Below are 18,485 nucleotides of genomic sequence, written 5' to 3'. Positions count from 1 at the left end.
TAATACAACTGGTAGCAAGAAGGAAGAACAGCCAAGAGATGTCATAAAGCTTTCTACCTAACAATAGGAGGCTTCCCTGCTCCTCATGTAAAAACTACTTGCTTATTTATTAATTTACTCTTATATAAAATATAAATTATTGCCTTAATTCATAAAAACTAAAAGAAGGGAAAATATGTAAACCTAAATTATTGCAAATATGAGAGATTTATAAGCCTTCCTAACTATAAAGACTATATACTTTAGGTAAAGTTCTAATACATTTTAACATAATTTATGTACTTATTCCTGCTTCAGTTCACAAAAGTCTTGAGGTGGCCCTAAATAAGTATGGCTCTCTGGTGTCCTAGTAACAGAGGATGTGTCAGCAAGATAGTATATTAGGTATCTATTGTATGACAAATTACCCCAGAATTTAGCAGTCTGAGACCACAAACATTTATTCTCTCACATGGTTTCTGAGGGTCAGGAAGCAGCCCAGTTGGGTGACCTGGCTCAGGGTCCCTCATGAGGTTTCAGTCAAGTGGTCAGCTCAGCTGGTGCTAGTTTCTGCAGACTTGACTGGGGCTGGAGGATCTGTGCCAAGCTCACTCATGTAGTTGTGGACAGAAAGCTCTTTTCTAGCTGCAGTACTTCTCCCTGTGGCTGCTCATGACATGGCTTCCCCCATAGCAAGTGATCGAGAGACAGAAGCCACACTGCCTTTTAAAAATTTATCTATTTATTTAATTTTTGATTGTAATGTGCTTGACATACTGTATAAATTTAAAGTGTACAACATATTGATTTGATATTTCTATACATTGTTATAAGATTGCCACTGCAGTGATAATAGCACCTCTGTCTCCACACTTTTATAACCTAATTGCAGAAGTGACATACCGTCACTTTTCCATATTCTGTTGGTTACATTAGACATACCTAGTAAAGTGTGGGAGGGGACTACACAAGGGTATGACATACCAAGAGGTGTGGGGTCACTGGGGACCATCTTGGAGGCTGGCTACCACAGTCACTGAGAGGAAGACCACAAAAGTAAACCCAAGAAGCCAGAAAGCCCAGCGGCCTTGGTCACTTAGTATCAGGGAGAAGAGACCTACACTTCCGGATAGAGCACATGGCAGAAACACAGTTAGTAGTACAACTTATGGGTGTAGGTCATTTGCTAAAGATTAAATTTTATTCCATTTCTTATTTTCTATTTCAGAAAAGGTATAATACATTTCAGAAAGATTTCTAACCAAAAGTGTTAAAATAGTTGGGCAGTTGAAGGGAATAAGCTTCAGTTTGGAAAATGCACTCATTAAGAGCTCTTCACCTCTGTTACTGGATAAACCTACTATTACTGTAATTAGGCTCCACGAGGTGGGCATACTGAAAGGGTTAAAGAGGAATAAATATTGGAAAGACCTTAAAATATTTTACTAAAAAAGAAGAGTAGAAGTATTTTAATGTGCATTAACCGTAGTGGCTTTTTTCATGTTGCTTATGTTGTACACTCTAATTTTCAAGGTTTTATACTCATATCTAGTTTGCCTACAATGAATATGCAGTTGTTCTTATTCTTCACAATGAAATAAATCCTAAATCTGCATAATTTAGAAGCAGTAATAACAACCATAGATCAAAGTGCTTTTCTAAACCTATGTTCTCTCAATCAGTCTGTTAAATAAGTGTTTTTAACTCTGCTGCACAATGAGGAAACTGAAGTGAGGCTAAGCCACAGTGATCAAGTAGAACTGAAATTTGTTCTTTCTGACTGAAATCCTGTGTTGTTTTTAAAAAATATATATTTTTATTGATTTCAGAGAGGAAGGGAAAGGGAGAGAGAAATAGAAACATCAAAGATGAGAGAGAATCATTGATTGGCTACCTCCTGCATCCTCCACAGTGGGGATCAAGCCCACAACCTGGGCATGTGCCCTGACTAGGAATTGAACCGTGACCTTCTGGTTCATGGGTTGATGCTCAACCACTGAGCCATGCTGGCTGGGCTGAAATCCTGTGTTTTCTAACAGAGAAGATTGTGCTCCTTTTAAACTATTGCTTAATACAGGTTATTGCATAGCCTTGAATTAGAAATTGGGTTGTTTCTATACTTCAGACTTGTGTATTTTATGTAAGTCTTACTTGAAGAGAAATTGGGAAAAAAATATTGTGAACTCCAATTAAGGAAATGTTTAGGGATATTGATGTCTGTAACTTTCACTGAAAAACACAAAAAATGAGATGGGAATGGGTATGTGATAAAAAAAAAAAGTAATAGAGTTAAAGTTTAAATCTAGATGGTATTTATTGTACAATGATTTAATCTTTTTTGTATATTTGAAAATTTTCACAATAAAATATGGGAGAAAATGAAATTGTAAACCTACTGGGAAAAAATTGAGTGGTCTCTGGTGCGTTGTTACTAACTTATTATTGAATCGTACTTTCTGAGCAGCTGCAGTAAGCACAGAGGGGTATGAAAAACAGCCAACTAGAGACTGTCCCTGCCCAAGAGCTTCTGGTTATAAACAGGACAAAGATTCTCATGTCTAATTGGCCTCTTTTCTTTTTCAGGGTTATACATAAATTTCCGTCACCTTTATAAACAGCGCAGGCGGCACTATGGACAAAAAAAGAAAAAGATCCACTGAAAAGAGATTTAGATGACTTCTTACCATGTAGACTTTTGAGCCTAATCTATAATTCTTACAGTTTTACCTTCTTGTACTGATGTAAAAGTTTTTTTAAAGTTAAATGATTAAATTCTCAGTAAGACTATCTTCCCTTTCCCCCAGTTACATCCTGAATTTATTGTATTATCTTAGTGTAGTACTTGCATGATAGCTGATGACAGGTTTGTTCTTTTGTAATCTATCAGTAACATCAGACTCAGCCCTGTCCCCACCCACTCCATGTTCAGTCAGTCTCCTTCACACAAGCCAGAGATTTCATCAGTGCCCTGAACCTACTAGGTACTGGCCTTTCTTACAGCTGGAATGTGTTCTTTTCAGCTATTGATTGTGGAAGAAAAACAAGACTGTTTTTGCTTTATCAGAGGCTGTGAAAGTGACCTAGGCAGGACCTAATATATTCTGTACCCAAAAGGTTACTTAATAAGTGGAGTGGCATTGATTTTTTGAAAATCTGTTTGACTCAGTCACTGATAAAACATTTGAGTCCAAGTGGGCCTCAAGCATCCATATTACCTCTGAATTTTTTGGCCTCTCTAACGATATCTGTTACTATACAGTGCTTACCTGTGTGGACACAGAACGAGTTGAGAGAAACCAGTCAGAACCATGGAACACCATGATCACTTACTTCATTCCAAGATAAATCAGAACTATTTTCAACTTTAAAGAAAGATGAAACAGAAAATAATGAGATTGTAAGAGTTCCAACCCCAAATGGTTACAGGGATCAGACGGGTCAAACTGGCCACAAGACAGCTGCCTGCAATGCAGCCTGTAGCAAACTGGAAACACTAGAGTAGGCCAGTCTAAACACACCTGCAAAACGGCCTTAGGCTGTGCACAAACATAAAAAACTCAAGCTTCTTTCCCCTAACCTGGGTAAGTCCATTTGTGTACCTGTCAGAGTAAGTGGTGGGGTTGTCTGTTTTTTAGTAGACCTCAAAACACCTGCTTTTATGTCGCTGTTTCACCTCTGAAGTTGGACAGTGAACAGAGAACACTGGCTAGAGAACCACCAGCTGGTCCATTAACACAGGTCCTGGTAGGAAACCCACCAACAGAGAAACTGAAAAAAAGTAGGCATTATGAAGTTTGGCCATTGTCAAAAACATCAATTTCTTCCACATTCCAAGCAAAATGTGTTAGAAGTAATGCTTGTATGAAAGAATTTAAGGCATGATTGCTCAATTGTGCCATTCCCATTGTTCCTGGGAAAAAGGGACTAAATGAACTATGCTGTTTCTCTGAGCCCAAGGTGGAAACTTGGTTTGACCTAAAAACATATGATTAGCATAGGCTGGCTGATTTTTTTTACAAGTTCATTGCACTGAAGGATATTTTGCATGTATGTAACTTCTGTCAATACTTGTTTGTATTAATTTCTGATATTCTTTCACCTGAGTTTCTGTGTGTAATTAGGCAGATCAGCTTTGCAGCAGATTATGCTGCATCTGTGGCAGAATCTTACATTCTTATAAGACTTTTTGTTGCTGTCTGAGAAAGCAAAAGATTGTGTATTTCTATTAAACATTTACAATCAAAATCCTAACTTGTGTTTAAAGATCACTTATTTACTCTAATGGTCTTCAAATTGTTAGTGATAAAGTCCTTTTTCCAGACAAAATATTATATAGCAGCTCAGCATGTTAAACCAAAAGTGGATGCTCAGGTTGAAGCCTTGAGGAAGTAATACTTTAGGCCAGCAGTCGCCAACCTTTCAGACCTCACGGACCACCAGTGGTCTGCGGACCACCGGTTGGTGACCGTTGCTTTAGGCGGTCCACGGAGCAATTTGAAAAGCACTGATAATATAAATAAAACCTAGAGAAGCTACAGGATTTGACCAATGTCATGAAGCTAGGGGATGAATTGGAAGGGGAGCTGACTGCAGTGACCTGTCAGAATCTACCTGAATGGAACTTGGTGTAGGCCAGTGGTCGGCAAACTGCGGCTCGCGAGCCGCCGCGGTTTGCCGCTCTGTTGACTAATGAGTTTGCCGACCACTGGCATAGGCAACGAGGCCTAACAGGTGTCAGAAACAAGGAAGTCAGTATGGAACCCAAGGAACCCTCATGATTTATGAATCTGCCATATAGAAAGCTGAAATTATATCCAGATAGACTAAAAGACAAAGACTCATTAATTTACCAGTGAAACCATTTTATAGAAAATCAAATACTTTTTCATTAAAAAACAAACCTTGAATGGGAATGATTTTATACACTTATGGTTGCTATTTAAAAGTCTGTATCTCAAGACATACCAAAAGCACCTAAGTGTTACCACTAAGTTTTGCCCAAGTTCTAAGAAAAGTTCCAAAACTTAGTGGTGCAGGGCTTGTCCTTAGCTAGACCCAGACAGTCTGGGTTGCTCATTCCAAGGGCAGAATCTTGAAAATGTCCTTATGACTGAGAGAAGAGAAGATAGATGCTTTTCAGGAAGCCAGAGGACCCCTGTGGGTTAGGTTTCCTGAAGAAGGGGGAGAGCTCTGTACCCATCACACGGTCAAGCTTCTCAGAAGATGTACCCATCACGGGAGCAACAGGTGTCTTGGGCTGAAAGACTGAGCCTAGAAAGCTAAGGTCAAAGCCCTTAGACTGTTGCAGTCATTCAAACCAGCAAGTGGTGCTTCTGAGGCAGCCTCAGGGAGGTCTTCAGATGGTTGTTGCAGAGGTGAACACCCTGGAGAAGTTTTTACCCTAAATCATTTGGACTTAAAATGAAAAAGAAGGAAGGCTCCCAAAGTCAGCTTTACATTCTTTCAGTGCTGCTCCCAGAGAAGTCTGTCTGCAAAGGTGTGATGTTGTGGTCATAGCCAGCGTACTCGGAGGTGCCAGTACTGGCCAGCTTGAGCTGCTGGGCAGCGTGGGTCAGCTGGAACGCTGCATCGGGGTGGGCTGTGTCGGGCAGCAGCGTGCACTCCCTTTCCAGCATGTCAGCCACCCCTTTGAGCAGGTCCAGGAAACCAAAGGCCAGAGCAGCCTTTCGTAAACGGTTCAGTTCCTGAAATAAGATAAAAAAACATGAATGTTCCTAAAATGCCATTTCCTTATCACATACTTAAAAAAAACAAACACAACTTTTTTTTTTATTCTCACCCGAGTATACTTTTTCCATTGCCTCTTATTTGTTTATTTTGTTTTAAAGGCTGAGTTCTTTTTTTAAAAAATATATTTTTATTGATTTTTTACAGAGAGGAAGGGAGAGGGATAGAGAGTTAGAAACATCGATGAGAGAGAAACATCGATCAGCTGCCTCCTGCACGCCCCCTACTGGGATGTGCCCGCAACCAAGGTACATGCCCTTGACCGGAATCGAACCCGGGACCCTTGAGTCCGCAGGCCGACGCTCTATCCACTGAGCCAAGCCAGTTAGGGCTCCATTGACTTTTAGAGAGAGTGAAAGTGAGTGAAAGTGAACGACGCTCTATCCACTGAGCCAAGCCAGTTAGGGCTCCATTGACTTTTAGAGAGAGTGAAAGTGAGTGAAAGTGAACGAAGGAAGGCCCCGGTTAGAGAGAAATATCCATGTGAAAGGGACACATCACTTGTTGCCTCCCACATGCGCCCTGCCAGGTGGGGATTGAATCTGCAACTGAGGTACATGCTTTTGACTGGGAATTAAACCTGATATCTTTCAGTCTGAGAACCGACGCTCTAACCACTGAGCAAAACTTTCCGGCTAAAAGCAGGTTTTTTTATTCAAAGGTATAACTGGATAAGTAGATTTGTTTAGAACCATTCTTGCGAAATACTTTTTAAGAAAATACAACCACCTTTTCTTATCTGCAAATAGCATACACATACCTCAACTATGATGACCTAATTTTTGGTGAATAATGTACATAATTAGGCAGAAATTATGTACACTGGTAGACTATCAAATTCTCAAAGCTCCATTTGTGGCCCCACTTTAAAAAATATGTATATTTTTTATTGATTTCAGAGAGGAAGAGAGAGAGACATCAACAATGAGTGAGAATAATCGGTCAACTGCCTCCTGCACTCTCCTTATTGGGGATTGAGCCCACAACCTCAGTATGTGCCCTGACTGGGAATCAAACCATGACCTCCTAGTTCATAGGTGGATGCTCAACCACTGAGCCACACTGGCCTGGCCCCACTTCTTCTTTTTAAAAAAATATATTTTTATTTATTTCAAAGCGTAAGGAAGAGGGAGAGAGAGATAGAAACATCAATAATGAGAGAGAATCATTGATCAGCTGCCTCCTGTATGCCCCCTACTGGGAGTTGAGCCCGCAACCTAGGCACGTGCCCTTGACCCAAATAGAACCCAGGAGCCTTCAGTCCTCAGGCCAGTGTTTTATCCACTGAGCCAAACCAGCTAGGGAACTTTTGTATTTTAAAAAAACCCCACATTTTATTGATTTTTTACAGAGAGGAAGAGAGAGAGAGTTAGAAACATCGATGAGAAAGAAACATCAGCTGCCTCCTGCACACCCCCTACTGGGGATGTGCCCGCAAGCAAGGTACATGCCCTTGACCGGAATTGAACCTGGGACTCTTCAGTCCGCAGGCCGATGCTCTATCCACTGAGCCAAACCGGTTAGGGCAGTGGTCGGCAAACTGCGGCTCGTGAGCCACATGCGGCTCTTTGGCCCCTTGAGTGTGGCTTTTCCACAAAATACCACGGCCTGGGCGAGTCTATTTTGAAGAAGTGGCATTAGAAGAAGTTTAAGTTTAAAAAATTTGGCTCTCAAAAGAAATTTCAATCGTTGTACTGTTGATATTTGGCTCTGTTGACTAATGAGTTTGCCGATCACTGGGTTAGGGCACGGCCCCACTTCTTGACTGATTTCTATTCCCACTTCATCTTCTTCCTTCTTGTTGACTTCCTGACTGATTCCCCTGCCTATTCTGTCTACCTGACCGAGCTAGTCCAGCCATTTCTCTGTCTGGAATGATCACATACTTTCCAGCTTAGAATAAGTTCTCACTGACCCCCAAACTTAAGTGAGCATCTCTATCTCTATATATAAAAGGCCAATATGCAAAGTGTCCCCTCAGGAGTTCAACCAGGAGTGCAAATGCTCACAATGACATGCGCTGACCACCAGGGCGTGGCGCGGAACCAAGGAAGGCCCTGGCCGGCAACCAGGGAAGGGAGGCCCTGACCAGCAGCCAGAAGGCCCCCGATTAGCCCTGATCGCCAGCCAGGCCTAGGGACACTATAATGAGAGTGGGATGACATAACTGAGAAGCAGTTCCTCTACAGGTGATGAGAAAGCTGGGTAAGAAAGACACTGACTGAAACAGGTCATCACCACCACAGTTAATGAGCACTCATGCAGATGTTGTGAGGCACTTTGCATACATCATTTCATTTACTCATAACTCTAAGGAGGTTTTACTTTTCCTGTTACTCAGGTATGGAAAAGGTTTGTCCCAAACCTCAGAGGCTCTTAGCCTCTCCTGCTGAATGACAATGGACACACTGGAGGAGGTTCTGGAGGAGTCAGAAGCCTGACCCACCAGACAGCCACAAAAAGAAAGGTGGATCCGGGCTGGTGTAGTTCAGTTGGGTGGGCATCGACCCATGCACCAAAAGGTTGCCAGTTTGATTCCTGGTCAGGGCACATGCCCGGGTTTGGGCCTTGGTGGGGAGTGTGCAGGAGGCAGCCGATAGATATTTCTTTCTCACATCGATGTCTCTCTCTCTCTCTCTCAAAAAAAAAAAAAAAAAGAAGTGGGGTAGTGAATGAAAGCAGAGAATAGGAAATGCCCCATCAACCACTCAGCACACTTAGCAGTGTGATCTGGGCAATGTGTATAGCCTGTCTGGGTCTCAGTGGCCTCATTTACAAAGTGAGGATAACCTCTTCCCTGCCCACTGCAGGGGCTGAAACAATGGCCTGGTAGAAGCCCTTTCCAGCTCTGATATGTGGCATTATATAAATCCAGAGAAGAGAAATGGGCTTTCTGACCACTTCTCTGTTATCTGTTAAAAAGTGAAAAGTTCAAAAGGCCAAAGTACAAGTGTGTCATCTTGAATAGAAGCTGATGATTGTGTGTAGAAAGCTCTGCAGGGAGAAGGACCACAGCCAGAATGGTCACCAAGGGCCTGTGTGAGCTGGCTTTCAGTTAGGGGGGCATGGCAGGCTGGCCAGCTCTCTGGTGTTGAACTCTGATTAAGGTTGCTCTTACTCGATTCCACCAGCTCACTACATAATTAGGTTTGAAGACAATAGTGACATAAAGGTAATGAAATAACATCCAGACAAAGTAGCCTGTATGTTCTCTGGAATAAATGCTAGCCTAGGGCTGTCTGTGTGTCCACATTTTTAAGCTTAGCAAACTAGGATACAACTGACAACAGCATACCTCACACTGCTACTTAATTTGATTTCAGCCAAACATCAGAAGGACAGGGGAGAAATTAGTGAGCTTAAAGGCCCCACACTCCACCTCACCCCTTGTAAATTTATTCCTTCCACCAATGGTTCTGGATTAGCTAGGTATGATTCCTGAAGGCTATCCTTTTGCAATTCATAAATGTGCAATTTTAGAAATCAATCCTGGAAGCAGCTTTTCTGGTACAGTAAGAATGTCCTTGGCAATCACCATCCCAGGAAGTCACATACCATGGTAGCCTGGGGCTAGGCTGGATACCCACATGGGAATGGTGAAAAGGGTTAAGGGCTATGAGGGTTAGGGTCCTTTCCGCTCCTTCCTTTAGCCAGTCATAGCAGCACAGAGAAGCCCTTCTGCGCAGAACCAGGCACTTCCAATTCTTGGATTTTAGGGCAAAAATGGACCTATCACTTCTACTGACTTTACTGATGAAAAAACTGAAGCACAAGCCATACAGTATTTCTAACACCTGTCCATGTTCACGCTATGACTCCACACTAACTATGGTAAACCATTTATTTTTGGCACCCACCCCAGGGCTCACCCTCTTCCACTGTAATTCTGATAGTCTCACCTTGTAAAATGTCTGTGTTTTTTCAGGTAATTTCCTTGCATTTCTTAAAATCTTCTGTACATCTGTCTATCAAGGATAAAACAAATTCAACATTAGATTTCTGTGGTAAAGGGGAAAGAATACAAAAGGATGGCTCTAAATGTTTAAAGAAATGAAAATACGAGTAGAACTACAGTGTCAAAATGAGGATCCCTCCTGAATTAATGTCACTGTTCTGTTCAATATTAGTACAGCACCTCCCTCCTGCAAAGTGCTTGATAATAAATCCCTTGGTGACAGAAATTAACTTGTTTTACAAAAACACACCAAGTAATTATATATATGGCCAGCTGCTTTTTTGACAAGGTTGCCAAGACCGTTTAATGGGGTAAGAATAGTTTCTTCTACAAATGGTGCTAGAACAACTAGATAGACACATAGAAAAGAATGAAGTTGTACCCTTACTTCACACCAAAAAAGTAAATAAAAATGTATCAGAGATCTAAATGCAAGAGCTAAAACTCTTACACTTCAGACTCTTAAAAGAAAACATAAGGCAAATCTTCATGGCCTTGGATTTTTAAAAAAATATATATTTTATTGATTTTTTACAGAGAGGAAGGGAGAAAGATAGAGAGTCAGAAACAGATCAGCTGCCTCCTGCACACCCCCTACTGGGGATGTGCCCTCAACCAAGGTACATGCCCTTGACTGGAATCGAACCCGGGACCCTTCAGTCTGCAGGCCGACGCTCTAGCCACTGAGCCAAACCAGTCAGGGCATGGCCTTGGATTTGGCTATGATTTCTTAGTTACAACAGTACAGCACCTTAAGAAAAAAAATTAATTTGATGAATTTTCATAGCAGCATTATTCCTAATAGCAAAAAGGTAGAAACGATCCAAATGCCATCAACTGAAAATGTGGCATGGTTATACAATGGATTATTCAGCCACCAAAAGTAAAATTACTGATGTATGCTACAACATGAACACTGACACTGTGCTTAGTGGAAGGAAACCAAACCAAAAAGGCCACATGTTATATGACTCCATTTATTTGAAATATCCAGAATAGGCAAATCCAAAGAGACATAACGCAGATTAGTGACTTGCTTAATGGGTATAGCGTTTCCTTTTGGGGTGATAAAATATTCTGGAACGAGATAGGGCAAGTACCGTGGTTGCGGGCACATTCCCAGTCGGGGGGTGTGAAGAAGGCAGCTGATCTATGTTTCTGATATTCAGTAGTAGTTGAATAACATTGTGATTATACAAAATGCCACTGAATGGTATATTTAAAAATGGATGAAATGGTAAATGTTACGTGTATTTCATCACAATAAAAAAAATACACCTAGTCTAAAATAAAAAATTTTAAATAATTTTAGAAAAATTAGGGGGGAAAAATCAGCTATCCTTCCAATAGGGAAGAGCTCAGGTCAGGGGTGATAGGAAAGAGGGAGAACCTGATTTCCCAACAAAGAGAAGAGACCTCCCTTCCCTTAGCCATGGCAGGATGTGTCCAGTCTCTGTGAAAAGGGGGACTATGCCATCAACAGAAGCCACTTCTGTTGTCAGGTGGCCTGACTACCTCTTCCCTTTTGGTTTAAGCTGGATTCACTGGAGGAACAAAGGAAAAAAAGGCACTTAAATGAGAACAAAGGCTCAAAAGTGATTTTAAAAAATAGGTACAAAGGACTTTTTGGAAGAAGAAATGTCACTCAGTACCTTGCCTGAAAGTAGCATATCTTGGTAATAATCTACTTGCAGCTTCCCATGAAAGTGTTTTTGTGGAATTACAGTGTAATGCTATGGTTTGCGCTCTACTGTGGGAATGGAAGAAATAACCACATGAAGATTTTTACATCTTTCTCAAAATTGTTGTTAAAGATAACACCCATTATATTATTCAATGTCTCAGCATGTCCAAAATTTCACATTAAAATTAAATGCCAGGGAAATGTGTCTCTCTAGAAAAACTGACATACTTCCTTTAATCAGACATATAACCCTATCCTATCTAATAAAAGAGTAATATGCAAATTGACCATCACTGCAACACACAAGATGGCTGCCCCTATGTGGACAAAAGATGGCCACCACAGATGGCCCGCAGGGGAGGGCAGTTGTGGGTGATCAGGCCAGCAGGGGAGGACAGTTGGGGGGGACCCAGGCCTGCAGGGGAGGCAGTTGGGAGGGAACCAGGCCAGCAGGGGAGGGTATTGGGGGGGGAACCAGGCCAGGAGGGGAGGGCAGTGGAGGAGGGGCAGGCTTGAAGAGGAGGGCAGTTGGGGAGGACCAGGCTGGCAGGGAAGGGCAGTTGGGGGGGGACCAGGCCTGCAGGGGAGGGCAGTTGGGGGGGACCAGGCCTGCAGGGGAGGCAGTTGGGGGGACCAGGCCTGCATGGCAGGGCAGTTGGGGACGACCAGGCCAGCAGTGGAGGGCAGTTGGGGGGGACCAGGCCTGCAGGGGAAGGCAGTTGGGGGTGACTGGGCTAGCAGGGGAGGGCAGCTGGGGAGACTAGGCCTACAGGGGAGGACACTTAGGGGTGACTAGGTCAGCAGGGGAGGGCAGTTAGGGGCAATCGGGCCAGCAGGGGAGCAGTTAGACGTCGATCAGGCTGGCAGGGGAGTGGTTAGGGGGTGATCAGGCTGGCAGGCAGAAGCAGTTAGGGGCAATAGGCGGTGATCAGGCTGGCAGGCAGAAGCAGTTAGGGGCAATTAGGCAGGTAGGCAGGTCAGTGGTTGGGAGCCAGCAGTCCTGGATTGTGAGAGGGATGTCTGACATTGGAGAGGGTGCAGGCTGGGCTGAGGGACACACACCCCTGTGCACGAATTTCATGCACCGGGCCTCTAGTATAACATAAACCCTATCTGTTTCTTTTTTGACTTTGGTAACTCAGAGCCAAATTGTTCAATACAATTATTTTGCCTTGGGTTCCCAGAACAATTGCCTCCCCTCTTCCTCTAGGTTTTGTATTGCTCTAAATTTTGTAAAAAATGATTTTGCTGTATACACTTTTTATCGTAGGCCACCTCAAATCCTTTTTGGAAATAATGACAAACATTAGAAGTAAATGAATTAGTAAGTATCAAAGGGAAGGAAAATCAGATCAAATGTCTGCCTGCCTGCCAGAATCCCTCCTTCTGTTCCCAGTGGAAAGCAACGTGAATGGTACTATTACCTGCAGGCCACTGGGTTTGATCCAGACAGTCACATTCTGGGCATAACTGCGTTTGTTTTTGGGCTGCAGGGGGAATGGGCTCTTATTGTCATCCTCACCATAAGGGTTTTCTTTAGCATCTTAAAAGAAAAAGACATTCTTGAAATGACATCTGGCAGAACACAATCAATTACATTTCCAATTAGGCTAGAAGCTCTTTGAAATCATTCGATCTTCTATATCCTGTTACTTCCCTAATTAAGAAAATCTATTAACTTCAGTCAGGTTGGGGATCTTGTTCTCAATAAAACGCCACTGATGTAAGAGACCAAACAATCAACTAAGGCCCATGTAAGTGAAATACAGCTTGATGTTTTTAAAGAAACAAGCTTTACTTATTATTTGATTTATGAATTAAAGTCAGAGAAGATAAAACAAATACATACAATAATACTAATGTACTATTTTAAAAAATAAACATACAAATGGAAATTCTGTATAGCTTAGTCTAGCATTCTCCAACAGAACTTTCTGTGATGACAGAATGACAGCCACTAGCCCATGTGGCCACAGAACATTTTTGTGTAGCTAGTGTGACTGAGGTACTGAATTTTAAATTTTGTTTAATTAAATAGCCTCATGTGGCTAGTGGCTAGTGGATTAGAGAGGATAGTGATTATATAGACAAATTAAGAAAAGAAGTACTTTTTGGTGAAACATACCCCACCTTATTATGGTTTATTAGTTTATTATTTCCAAAGGATTAAAGTCATATTGGTTTTATAGCTATGTGAATAAACAAGAGTTCTTATTTTTCTACCTGCTTCCTGAGCCAATGAAACTGCCACAAACTTACAGGGTATACCTACATCTACTGGCTTGTCGTTATAGTTACCACCTTCTGGGGTAGACAGAGCAGGAATCATTTTCCCAACCAGGCAGGGAGCTTAAATCCTTTGCCCATTATTATGTGTCTACTATGGCAGAAACTTTATACTTATTCCCCTCAATAAATTCTCTCAACAAACCTCTAAGGTAGGTTTTATTATCAATTATTACTTGTTACCATAATGACAATCCCAACCTCATAAGACTATTATGAGAATTAAATGAGATTATACATTTCATTGTGCCTAGCACAGTGCCAGGCACAAAGTTAAGTTCAATAAAAATGTTAGCTCTTACTATATACTCAAACTATAATCACCTAAAAGTATGTATGTATGATGTATGTATATGTATATAGAGAGAGAAAGAGAAAAAAAAGGGAGAGAGGAAGGGAGGAAGAGAGAGAGAATTTCTGAAGGTAAGATTCTTCAAAAGCTGCTCTAAGATGATAATTATGTTTCTCAAGTCTATTGGAGGGAACCTGACATACCTATTATAGAACTGTCACATGATATACTAAAGGTTACTATGGGTGTTGCCCAAAGTCAAAATAAACATTTCATTGAAATATTTTTCAACTCCAGACAAATACTAACGTGTATGCTGAAGAAATTAGTTTTCCTTACCCAAATGAACTGATATATGTATATGTATTCACTGGTAGCAGAACTTTTTAATAGAGTGTACTGAGGAAAAAAAGTCTCAGAAACATTTTTTAAAAAGCACTTGCTAAAGCAAATGAGAAATCTAATTTTTAAATTAGGCATTTAAAATAAAATGACTTTAGAGAGAGAAGTACTAACTCCTAAGATACCATGTCTTTCCATTGCTTTGCAAAATTAATCTTCTGCCCTGGCCAGTGTTGCTCAGTGGTTGGAACGATGGCCCAAGCACTTAAGGCTCATGGGTTCAATTTCTGGTCAAGGGTTCGTACCTGGGTTGCAGGTTTGATCCCCACCTCAGTCAGAGTGCATATGGGTGGTGGGTGGGGTGGCAACCAGTTGATGTGTCTCTCTCACATCGATATTTCTCTCTCCCTTCCTCCCTTCCACTCTGAAAAGCAATGAAAAAAATATCCTGTTAAAAGCAATAACAAAAAAAAATAAAATAAAATCTATCTTCTTTGCAGATAAGCTGTAAAGAATATCTACATAAAAACAGACATATGAGCCCAGCTGGTGTGGCTCAGTGGTTGAGCATCGACCTATGAACCGGGAGGTCATGGTTTAATTCTCAGTCAGGGCAAATACCAGGATTGCAGGCTAGATCCCCAGTAAGGGGTGTATAGGAGGCAGCCAATCAAATATTCTCTCATATCATTGATGTTTTTTTCTCTTTCCCTCTCCCTTCCTCTCTGAAATCAATATGTATGTTTTTAAACAAACATATGAAAGAAAAATAATTTAAGTTGTTTTACCAAGAATTCTGATTTTTTCCCAAGAAGGATCTAGATAGTGGTATCCTTAATAAGATAGCAGATTCACACTCTTTAAAAATAATTGCAAAACAACACATATTTTTTGACCCAAGCCATTATGCTCAATTAATATTTAACAAAGGAGGCAAGACCATACAATGGATTCAAGATAGTCTCTTCAATAAATAGTGCTGGGAAATTTGGTCAGATACACGCCAAAAAAAAAAAAAAAAAAAAAAAAGAAAGAAAAAAGAAACTAGATCACCAACTTACACCATACACAAAAACAAACTCAAAATGGATAAAGGACTTAAATGTAAGACGGGAAACCATAAAAATCCTACAAGACTCCATAGGCAGCAAAATACCAGACATATGTCATAGCAATATCTTTACAGACACAGCTCCTAGGGCAATGGAGACTAAGGAGAAAATAAACAAATGGGACTACATCAAAATAAAAAGCTTCTGTACAGCAAAAGAAAACATCAACAAAACAATAAGAAAGCCCACTGCATGAAAGAACTATTTGCCAATGCTATTTCAGATAAGGGTTTAATCTCCAAAATTTACAGAGAACTCATACAACTTAAAAGGAAGATAAACAACCCAATCAAAAAATAGGCAAAGAACCTAAATGGACACTTTTCGAAAGAGGATATACAGAAGGCCGAGAGACATGAAAACATGCTCAAAGTCACTAATCATCCGAGAGATGCAAATCAAAACCACAATGAGGTACCATCTCATACCTGTCAGAATGGCTATAATCAATAAATGACAAGTGCTGGTGAGGATGTGGAGAAAAAGGAACCCTCATGCACGGCTGGTGGGAATGTAGACTGGTGCAGCCACTGTGGAAGACAGTATGGAGTTTCCTCAAAAAGTTAAAAATGGAACTCCCATTTGACCCAAGAATCCCACTTCTAGGACTATATCCCAAGAAACCAGAAACACCAATCAGGAAGGATATATGCACCTCTATGTTCATAGCAGCACAATTTACAATACCTAAGATTTGGAAACAGCCTAAGTGCCCACCAGCAGATGAGTGGATGAAAAAACTGTGGTACATCTACACAATGGAAAACTACGCCACTATAAAAAAGAAGAAACTTGTACCATTTGCAACAGCATGGATGGAACTGGAGAGCATTATTCTAAGTGAAATAAGCCAGTCGGAGAAAGATAAATATCACATGATCGCACTCATATGTGGGATATAATGATCAACATAATTTGATGAACAAAAATAGATCCAGAGACAAATGGCAAGGGAGGGGAGGGGGTTAGAGAGCAACCAAAGGACTTGTATGCATGCAGATTAGCATAACCAATGGACACAGACACTGGGGCGGTGGGGGCTTGCCCAGAGTGGGAATGGTCGGGGGGGAGGAGGTCAACTGGGGAAAAGGAGACATATGTAAAAGTTTAGACAATAAAAAAAACAACAACACATTTTATGCATATTTGGACTTGTATATGGAACCAGTATTGTACCTAGTGATCACTGCTATTATAACTGAAGTTAACCAGAAACCAAACAAAGGGAAAGCTTCAGGTAAAACTCACAAGGCAACACTTTTAATAAACCTTTTAAATTAAAAAAAAAGAAGAAAGACCCAGAGGGAGGAAAATAATAACTTGAATATAAGGCACAGTAAACAGCAGTCCAATTTGAATGAAGAATGCATGTAACAAGCCAAGCACTGCTAGGTTGGAAGCCTGATCAGAAAGAAATGTGAATGCTACTATCTTAGATTATGGACAGGCAGGCATCTGTGGTGAAAACTATCACAATAGTCTAGGTCAGGGGTGAGCAAACTTTTTCTGTAAAGGGCCAGACTATAAATATTTTAGGTTTTGTGGGTGATATGGTCTCTGTTATAACTACTCTACTCTGCCACTGGAGCAGGAGAGCAGCCATAGACAATACGAAAGCAATGAGTGTGCCTATGTAATAAAACTTTACTTATAAAACAGGCAGTGGGCTAATTTGACCTGCAGGCCATAGTTAGCTGTCCTCTGACCTAAGTGAAAGGTAAAGAAAGCCAGAACAAGGCAAGAGCAGTGAGAACGAAAGGCAGAATGAATGTAAGGATGTTAGAGAGAATAGATGAAGGAGGTGAGGAATCGTTACACTTACACACACAAACACACACACACACACACACGCACACGCACGCACTTCCTCTGCCCTTGTGTTCTCCTCCAACTCTTGGTGGCCAAACTTGTCATCTTCATTTCCTCATATCTAATTCATTCCTCAACCTATGTCCTGGCTAACTATCTACTGAGGCTCTTTTTATGAAGCCACCAATCATTTCCTAACTGTCAAGATCAAATGACTCCTGATTTATAGTGTCCTCTTCTTTCCTCATGGTTTCTAGTCCTTCCTAAAACTCTTCAGTCTTTAAAACACTCATTCCACAGTTTCAGATTTAGTTCTCAGAGTGCTAATCACTCTGTTGGTCTTCCTTCAAAGGAGATAAAATCCTCTCATGATTTGGAAACTGTTTTTCAAATCATGATCTCATCGTCAGCGGGGATTTTTCTGTGGAAGTCCTTTTGCCCTGGGCTGTAGAGGTGTTCCTACAGAGCCACTGTATGAACTTCTGGAGGATGCACCAAGGGTTTCATTGCTTCAGAACCAGTTTTGTATTGTTTGGTTTTAGAAATCCCCATTTCAGAATGAGTAGTATCAGTCTACATGGTGCAGGACTTGGGCTTCAATTTCTCATAGAAGGCTTTTAAATTTCTTTATATCCAGAAAAGTAGGTAGAAAAAAATGGGTAGAATTTTTCTTGCCATCCTCTCACTGAGAGGGCAGACCTTCCACATTCTTAGCTTTACTCACAGAGCTCAATTCTTTGTCTTGTTTGGATCCAAAGTCATGTCTCCTGTCCCAGTGTGAACTTTAAAACCCCAGTCCCTGGATCCTAGCTCAAGAGCTGGCAAACTATGACCTGTTGCCTGTTTTTGAGTTAAGAATGGTTTTTGTATTTTTAAATGCTGGGTAAAGAAATCAAAAGAATAATATTTCATGAAATATACATGAAAATTATATAAAATTCAAATTCTGGTATCCATAAGTAACATTTTTTGGAATATAGTCACTATCATTTATGCACATATGGTGCTACAATGGCAGAGCTTAGTAGTTATGACAGAGGCCATATGATCTGCAAAGCCTAAAATATTTACTATCTTGTTCTTTTTCTGAAAAAGTTTGATGAACCTTGGCCTACCATCTGGGCCTATATTTAGTCCAAATCTTCTCCAGGCTCCAATGGCAAAAGGCATCCTTTGGGCTCAACTGACAAGCATGCACAATTGTATGAGACACTGTACTTCCTTCTTGAGTCTCTTTATTCTCTTTGCTTCTGCAACATCACTTCTACTTTTCCTCTT

General features: G+C 41.0%; 2 protein-coding genes across 5 annotated transcripts in view; one reads left to right on the top strand and one right to left on the bottom strand.

The window, feature by feature from the left end:
* Positions 1-4,230, top strand: part of HACD3 (3-hydroxyacyl-CoA dehydratase 3) — a 44,779-nt gene extending 40,549 nt beyond the window's left edge. For all 3 annotated transcript variants that reach the window (XM_080644782.1, XM_080644783.1, XM_080644784.1), the window contains one exon: positions 2,563-4,230. In XM_080644782.1, coding sequence (XP_080500908.1) covers positions 2,563-2,639 — 77 coding nt within the window. In that variant the 3' untranslated portion in view covers positions 2,640-4,230. The remainder of the gene's footprint in view (positions 1-2,562) is intronic.
* A 574-nt stretch (positions 4,231-4,804) lies between these two features.
* Positions 4,805-18,485, bottom strand: part of INTS14 (integrator complex subunit 14) — a 38,635-nt gene continuing 24,954 nt past the window's right edge. For both annotated transcript variants that reach the window (XM_080658969.1, XM_080658970.1), the window contains exons 10-12: positions 12,791-12,909; positions 9,627-9,692; positions 4,805-5,684 (exon numbers count right to left, since the gene is read on the bottom strand). In XM_080658969.1, the coding sequence (XP_080515095.1) occupies positions 5,433-5,684; positions 9,627-9,692; positions 12,791-12,909 (437 nt within the window). In that variant the 3' untranslated portion in view covers positions 4,805-5,432. The remainder of the gene's footprint in view (positions 5,685-9,626; positions 9,693-12,790; positions 12,910-18,485) is intronic.

Source organism: Plecotus auritus (assembly GCF_963455305.1).
Source record: "Plecotus auritus genome assembly, chromosome: 1".
In the NCBI taxonomy this organism is placed as follows: domain Eukaryota; kingdom Metazoa; phylum Chordata; class Mammalia; order Chiroptera; family Vespertilionidae; genus Plecotus; species Plecotus auritus.
The sequence above is the reverse complement of the archived record's forward strand: the minus strand, read 5'-3'. Positions and strand labels throughout refer to the sequence as shown.